Below are 7,798 nucleotides of genomic sequence, written 5' to 3'. Positions count from 1 at the left end.
TTCCTTCCTTCCTTCCTTCCTTCCTTCCTTCCTTCCTTCCTTCCTTCCCTGCTTCCCTCCTTCCTTCTGTCCTTCTTTCCTTTTCTTTTTTGAGACAGGGTCTTACTATATAGTGCAAGCTGGACTTGAACTCATGCTGGGCCTCCTATCTCAGGTCCTTCTGAGTGCTGGGATTACAGGCATGTACAACCACTCAGGTTAAGTTATTTTTTTTAAACATAGTGAGTACTGCTCTTTCATAAAGACGAGATCGAGTCATCTCTAGCCAAGTGGATGTACCCAGGGACCGTACTGACAAATAAAATAAATTGGTCAAGCATGCTTAAATATTGCATCATTTCTCTGCTAGGAGAAACCAGAAGCATAAACAAGGGCCAAAATGTAGAATAGCTATTAGGAAAAGGGAAGAAAATGTTCCAGTGAGAAGAAGAACAGGGAGGTGGGAGGAGAAAAAGAAGGAAGGGTGAAGAGAAAAGGAATAGAAGGATAAATGGAAACAGAGCTTTTTAAAGAAGGACAGGAAGAGGGGTTGAAAGGAGGGGGAGGGAATGGCAAAAATAAATAAGATATATCACGTTCAGGTACAAATTCCCTATGATGAATGTTATGCATATCTAAAATGTACCAATAAAAAGAATAAAAGGATAGACACCATGCAAAGTCAGTGATTAAGATGATGAGGAGGAAGGTTAAGAATTGCTTCACCCTGATTTGGATTTTTAATCACAATGCAAGGTTCAACAAAATTCTAATCATCGGGAAGATTTAAAATTTTATCTCTTGTTCTTTTATTCCTACTTTACATTTATCAGTGGTTTTCACATTGGTTCACTTGCTTCCTTTTTTATTGATTTTGTCTCTGATCAGAATCTTAGGACCTTAGGATTTAAGTAATATAATTATTTTCATAATTTTAATCTTTCAGAGTTCAGCCCACAGTGTAATTTCTATTTAAGATAATACCTCAAAGTATTTCTTGGTGTATAATTTGGTGTTGGAACAATTTCTTTGTTGTTTATTTGAGACTGGCTCTCACCATGTAGTACAGGCTGCCCTTGAACTCACTAGGTAGCCCAGGCTGGCTTCAAACTCTTGATGATCTCCTGCCTCAGCCTCCCAAGTGCGAGGATTACAGGGGTATGCCACCACACCCGGCTTTCCTCATTATATAAATGTTAATTTGAAGCTTACTGGTTTATGCTTTTAAATTTGTAAGGTCTTAGATTGTGTTGTTGTCTATGGAGTAAAATCATAAAGTGGTTAAAGCAGAATTAATCTACAGTGCAAAGTCAAACCCTATTGTTGAGCATTCAGAGTTCCCAGCAAAACACCTCTAGCTTGGCATCTCCATTTTTCCTGACACGAATCCCCTCAGGCCCCGCTCATGCTTTGCATCTCCTCTACATTAGAACCTCAGATACAGCGTCTTGCTTAGAGCTCGTTCCTCACAGAAGAACTTCTGAGGTGAATCTAGCTCACAAGGGTCTCTCCTCTTCTGATCTCATTATTACTTTATTTTTACCCACTTAGAAATTATGTTTCATGCTGTGACATCCGTATCGTTATCTATAATGTTGCACATTCCCATGCACTATGTAATTTGGGGTGCTTGACTCATCTTTTTAATGAGATACTGAGTACTAGGAGAACAAAATAGCCTTTCACCTTTTGTTTTATAGTAAATACTGACACAGTAGCCTACTTAGGACCCTTGTTGTCACCCAAGCAGTGTTTTTGGGTGATGGAGTTTGTCTTGGAGGCAGAATATAGCTCTAAGAGTCATTGAGAACTTCTTTGGAAGAAATTGCACATCCCATACTATACCTTGACGACCTCTAAAATGCCTTCATTCGTTTGTGGGTCCGTTTGAATATTAAACCAGTTTCCCTCATTTCCAGAGAGGATTACATATTTTGCCAACCAGTTATCAGTACCCTCTTCATCAAGATCAATTGCTTGTAATCGTATCAGTTCCGAACTCAAACAATTCTCTTTGATACTTGCTGAATACTGAAATAGAACAGATCAATTTCATAATCAATGAATGTTCAAAAGAATAACAATTCTAACACATAATTACCTTATAAAATACTAAACAACAAATGAGCTCAATGATTTTTTTTTTGTGGAACTCAATAATTTTTATGCCATGATTAATGGCATGCTTCCAATCAGAAATATAAGAATTAAATGATTCTTAAGCTGATTTTCATATACAGCATGTGAGATCCAGCTCAAATTTCAACTTGTTTCATTTCTTTTCCTGATTATTTTGTTGTTTATGTATTTGGTACAGATTCTCACTATGCAGCTCAGACTCATAGTGATCCTCCTGATTATTTTTTAACTTACAAGGGATCATATATTTTTCAGTAGAGGGCCAATTAGTAAGTATAGCAGGCCTCATTGGCTGGAACACCAGGGTTACGGCTCCTTGTCTCTGTTACTGAAGCAGAAATAAGCCATAGACAGCATGAAATAGAATAATCAAAATGTCTTTTTATTAAAATAAGTGGCAATCAAGATTCTACCCTCCTAGGTTGGACTTTATACTTCTTTATGTATAAAGATAAAAATGAAAGTTGCAGGCTGGGGAGATAGTGGACTAAGCATCTGCTTATGCAAGTGCAGGGACCTGGGCTTGATCCCCAGTACCACATGTGGCGCCGGCCCCGCCCTTGGGTATGCTGAGCTGGCCACAGAGACTGGGTGTGGTGACGTACGCCTGTAATCCCAGCTCTGGGGAGGCTGAAAACAGAAGGATCACTATGAGTCTGAGCTGCATAGTGAGACCCTGTACAGCATACATTAAAAAAAATAATGGCAAATACTTGGGTTTCTGGTAGAATGAATGTATTCAAACATGAAGTAAATGCAAATGTTCCACTGTGATCAAGTTAGTGTCAGAGTTTCCACAATTAAGGAATTTCCACAGTTCTGTGAGCCAATGGCATGGAGTTGCTAGCTCTTGCTTTCATAGAGAAAGCTGCTCGGAATAGTGAATTGGAGATAATATAGATGTTATTCCCAGGGTTTATGTGCAAAGTTGAGCCCCCGTATATGTGAGAGAGGCAGGCTCACAACTAGTGGGAAAGCCCTGAGTAGCTGCACCTCCAGGAAGATCACAAAGGTCACAACTTACGGAAGTCTTTTCTAAGACAGGGAAATTGTCGTTGACGTCTAGAATCTTGATTCTGCAGTCGCACTCGGAGGACAGCCCGTCTGCAGCTCCATCCCGATCTGAGCCCCTCACCAGCAGGTTGTACATACTGTGTTGCTTGATTAGGATGCAAAAGCGTGCGGCTTAGCTTTTGTCTTGGGTGAACCCAACCCATTCCAAGGCCACGACCTCCCTCTACTTCTACATGAATGTCTGATGAAATCCACATCTGATCTTTAATGTTCACTAAAATTGAATGGCACAATTTTCTTTTCCTCCTTTACGTTGGAATAAGGCACACATGGGTCATTCCATTTTTGCTCTTCAAAATTTGATTTTTTTCATTGGTGCAATGTAGGCATACATAATGATCACATTCCTCATAGGGAATTTGTACTGTACATCATATATCTTTGATCCTCTTCTTCCCCTACTCTCCTTCCCTCTTTTCAACTCTTCACCCCCTTTTTATTTTACAAAGCCATTTCCTTTTTATCCTTTTCCTCATCATTGTTTCTTCTCTCTTCCTCCCCCATCTCTCTTTCCTTATGAATAATTCCTTTCCGTTTCACAATATTTATTCTACATTTTAGTTCTCATTTACACTGCGAGCTCCTCACAGCAGACAGACAATGTGATATTTCGCTTATTCACCGAAGCTTTACCTCTCTGTCAAGGAAGCTGGACATGGTGCGGACTTCTCCGGTATACCTGTTCACCATGAACATCGGGGCACCTGCAGGCTCCTGAGAGATGATCTTGTAGGCGATTTTAGAATTCAGATGGTTGACTTCGTCCGCGTCTGTAGCACTTAGCTTTACCACTAGGGCATCTAGAAATAAAGACAGAGTGGGGAATGGTTGGCACTGTTAGGATGAATGCATCAGATCTTCAGGCTTAAAGAGTGGTGGGCTCTCTCCTCAATCATCTCTGTGCAAGTTTTCTACAAGAACATGTTTTTATAACTTACACATATACCAGTGATTACAGAACAGTGGGCTGCTTCTATGAATTTCTTTCTATTTATAAAGTATTTATATTACTTAAATGAGTAAATGGAAGATTAGTAGCAAAATGTAGTGGCATTTAATATATGGTAAAAGTTCAGTAGTCTATTTAGAGCCCAAGGGAGTGATGTTGTCAGTTTTGTTTTGCTGTGGCTTTGTGAAATTATTTTAAATGCTTAATTAAGAACAATCATAACTCAGTTAAAGTCAGCATTGCAACTATTTATTGAGCACCTATATTCCTAGCTGTCATTCATCTAGAAAGAGATAATTACTATGGTTGCTCTGTAAGGTAGTGGCACTTTATCAAGCACCCAAAATATGTAATTATTGGAGAGAAGATTTGATCGTAGGAATCTAAGAAGTTCTTAATTACTTATAGAGACAGAAGCAGGCATGCTGGCTAATCCCAAGGACATCATTGCACTGGACAAAGTTTTCCAGAGTGTGCAGGTTCCTGATGTTCTTTTGCTCCTTGGCCAGGCCTCAAAGTGAGTAACTCAGAGCTTCCTTGGGTATAAAGAGCCAGGACCGAAGGACTTCCCGGGTCCTGATGATGTGTGCTGGCTCTGCGGCCCTTTCTTCATAAACTCCTCTCGTCTGAGCAAGCAAGCATTCCTACTTTGCTAATCAGCAGCCAAGGGAACTTGTCTTCATTCAGCAAGGCTGTGCTGGATGATACACGTCAGCAGCCAGACAAGGGAGGCGTTTGGAGTCTCCTCTCTGCCTCTCTGTGTCCTTCCATTTTAGACGTCCCATCCCTCGCCTTTCTTCTAAAATTTACTTTTTCTAATACTTCCCCTGTTGATGTACTTAGAGGTATGTTAACAGGCATAAATTCAAAAGGGGAAGGAATAAGAGAAGACTGGAGGGAGAAGAGGCAGAAGGCAGGGGGAGAGGAAAGAGCCACCTCAGAGAAACCGAAAACTAAGAGGGAACAGAGTTAAGACAGGCTTGGTGACACACTGTAATTTCAGTAGTGGGAAGGCTGAGGTGGGAGGATCCCCATGAGTCTATTTAAAGGCCAGTTTGGGCTACATAGTCTGCAAAAGAAAGAAAGAAAACAAGAGGTACAGGAGTTTCAGGAGAGCTAATATAAAGGGAGAACAGAGGAGGGAATTAGACTCGGAAATGGAATGAAACAGGATGGGAAGGAGTAAATTCATGAGCGCCGAGACTCACTTCCTACGCAGACCACTTCCTGTGAGGGCGGCTGATTGCTCTGCTTGTTGGAGCAACTGGGAGGAGGCCCCAGCCCCTCTCCCCGGCGAGGTTCAGGCCCAGACTTGGAGGAAGGCACCAAAACAGAGCCTGCGTGAACATTCATGGCTTCTTCCTGTGCTTACTCCTTCGTGTTAAATTAACCACTAATCCTGAAATGGTTCATGCAAAGTACCTGCTGAACTGCAAGCACAAAGATCTTCTATAAATAAGAGTATAGGGCTGGGGACATAGCTCAGTAGAATAAGCGCTTGCCTGGCAAGCACAAGGTCCTGAGTTCAATCCCCGGTACCGCAAAAAAAAAAAAAAAAAAAAAAAAAAAAAAATTAGCATGTTAGACCTGTTTCTATCCTAGCTGAGGAATAAGTTAAAACTTGTGAGGCTCTTTCGAAGCACAACTTTGGTTTTTTCCTCCCAATCTTTAACAGATTTAAAAAATAATGTATTTAGTACAGGGTCTTACTATGTAGATCAGACTTGTAGTGATGCACCTGTGTTCAGCCTCCCAAGTGCTGGGATTACAGGCAGGCACCACCACGCCCAGTTGTAAACTCCGCCTCAGAGCGCCTCGGGGGTTAGGGTTGGCTGGGCAGGTCGGGGTATCAAACCTCCAGCCCCTGCGGCTGCCTAAACGGGCACTTTAATCTGCTGAGCTATCTGGCCGGCCTTCTCCCAGTCTTTAAATGCCCAGTGTTTCAATCTTCTAAAACTGCTGCCCCAAGGAGGCGGAGGAGGCTGCAGGGCGGAGGAGTCCTTTACTTACTGGCGTCGCTGTTCTCTTCAATGCTGGCGGTGTAGATGTTCTGGGTAAAGACGGGGGCGTTATCGTTTATGTCCATGACTTTGACCCTGAGCTCTAGAGGACTCTCTAGATCTTCCCCCCGTGAGTTCAGAGCACGGCAGTAGATCTGTGGAAAGTCAGGAAAGGAACGGTCACTCCCCACCACAGGAAACAGGGTAATGCGTTTGAAAATACAGAAAGAGGGAAGAAGTGACTTTCCCTTGAACCTGGACTGCATTATCATGCAATAATGTAAATATGATTGAGGCATTCGGTCACCTGCAGCTGTAACATGCAAGAGAATCTTGAACAGTAACCCTACATTTTAACTTTTTCTCATCCATTGTAACCCTTCATTTGTTCAGTCTACTGTGTTTTGCCGAAAGGAAGCCACGATCTTTTTTTTTTTTTTTAAATTTAGTACAGAGTCCACAGGGGTCTCACTATACAGGTTGGACTCATAGTGATCCTCTTGTTTTCAGCATCCCAAATGCTGGGATTACAGGTGCGTGCTACCACAGCCAGTCTCATTTGCCATCTCAGCGCACCCCAGGGAACGGGGCCAGCATGGCAGGCAGGGGATCGAACCCCCACCCTTGCATCTGCCTAGGCAGGTGCTTTAATCCGCTGAGCTATCTGGCTGGCCAGGAAACCATAGTCTTGACATTTTCTTAAAATGGAGGTAAAATAGTATGAATAAATCAAAAGAGTGGTGTGACTTACCAGGAAAAGTGGAGTTATCTCTCTGTCCACCACTGAAGTAATGTTAATTTCCCCAGTTCGAGGATTAATGGTGAACACACCATAAGGTGGCCGGTCAATCCCTGCCCCGGAGATGCGGTACGTGATTTTCTGGTTCGCTTCGCAGTCTGAGCGAATCTACAAGTGAAATGGTTAGGATCTGATCTCAGTTAGAGCCAATCGTGAGCCTGAGTCAAAAATCGAAAGGGAAAGGAAACCATAGCTAGATGGGCTTTGGTTTGAAATGCAGCATTGTGACTCAGCGCTGTGTGACCCTGAAATCAATGATGTCCTCCAAGATTAAGGTGGGGCAGCACTGTCACACACACACATGATCTTTATGCAGCTGGATGAGGTCACATGTTTACAGCCCTAGCCCAGGTGTGTACTGTGTATACACATGCATATGTAATGCCAGATTTGCTATTATTAACAGTACAGTGCTCAGTTCCCTGATTGTGTTTGAGTATAGTTGGACAGAAGAAATCTGCATCTTTAATAACTTTTAAAATTTGTGTTATGGTAATAAATACCCTGCTTAAACTTGAGTTTGAGATTCAGTCAAAATGGTAGACAGATTAAGAAAATTACAAGAGAAATAGTGGTTAGATATGGAAAAATTTCTTCTGCCCAACAGGTAATATGTAGCATACAATATCACAGATAATATATAACACAAATATTAGTTATTGCTGAACTCAAGGCCTTCACACTGAGCTGCTTTCTCAGCCTCTTTATTTTCTTATGTATTTTGATAAAAGTTCTTGTAAAGTTTCTGAATTGCTCAGGCCGAGCCTGAACTTCCAATCCTCCTGCAGCAGAATTTTGAACACTGGACTAGGCCTGGGTGACCCCGCTTAGCTTCTGTCTACTAGATTTTATGGCCAA

At 41.9% G+C, this 7,798-nt stretch overlaps 1 protein-coding gene across 1 annotated transcript in view; it reads right to left on the bottom strand.

Moving 5' to 3' along the window:
* Positions 1-7,798, bottom strand: part of Dsg4 (desmoglein 4) — a 38,961-nt gene that overhangs the window by 18,264 nt on the left and 12,899 nt on the right. The window contains exons 5-9 of the mRNA XM_004623700.1: positions 6,893-7,048; positions 6,152-6,296; positions 3,826-3,992; positions 3,143-3,277; positions 1,825-2,010 (exon numbers count right to left, since the gene is read on the bottom strand). Coding sequence (XP_004623757.1) covers positions 1,825-2,010; positions 3,143-3,277; positions 3,826-3,992; positions 6,152-6,296; positions 6,893-7,048 — 789 coding nt within the window. The remainder of the gene's footprint in view (positions 1-1,824; positions 2,011-3,142; positions 3,278-3,825; positions 3,993-6,151; positions 6,297-6,892; positions 7,049-7,798) is intronic.

Source organism: Octodon degus, unplaced genomic scaffold, assembly GCF_000260255.1.
Source record: "Octodon degus isolate 3935 unplaced genomic scaffold, OctDeg1.0 scaffold00003, whole genome shotgun sequence".
In the NCBI taxonomy this organism is placed as follows: Eukaryota; Metazoa; Chordata; class Mammalia; order Rodentia; family Octodontidae; genus Octodon; species Octodon degus.
This window is presented reverse-complemented; position numbering and strand designations above follow the sequence as displayed.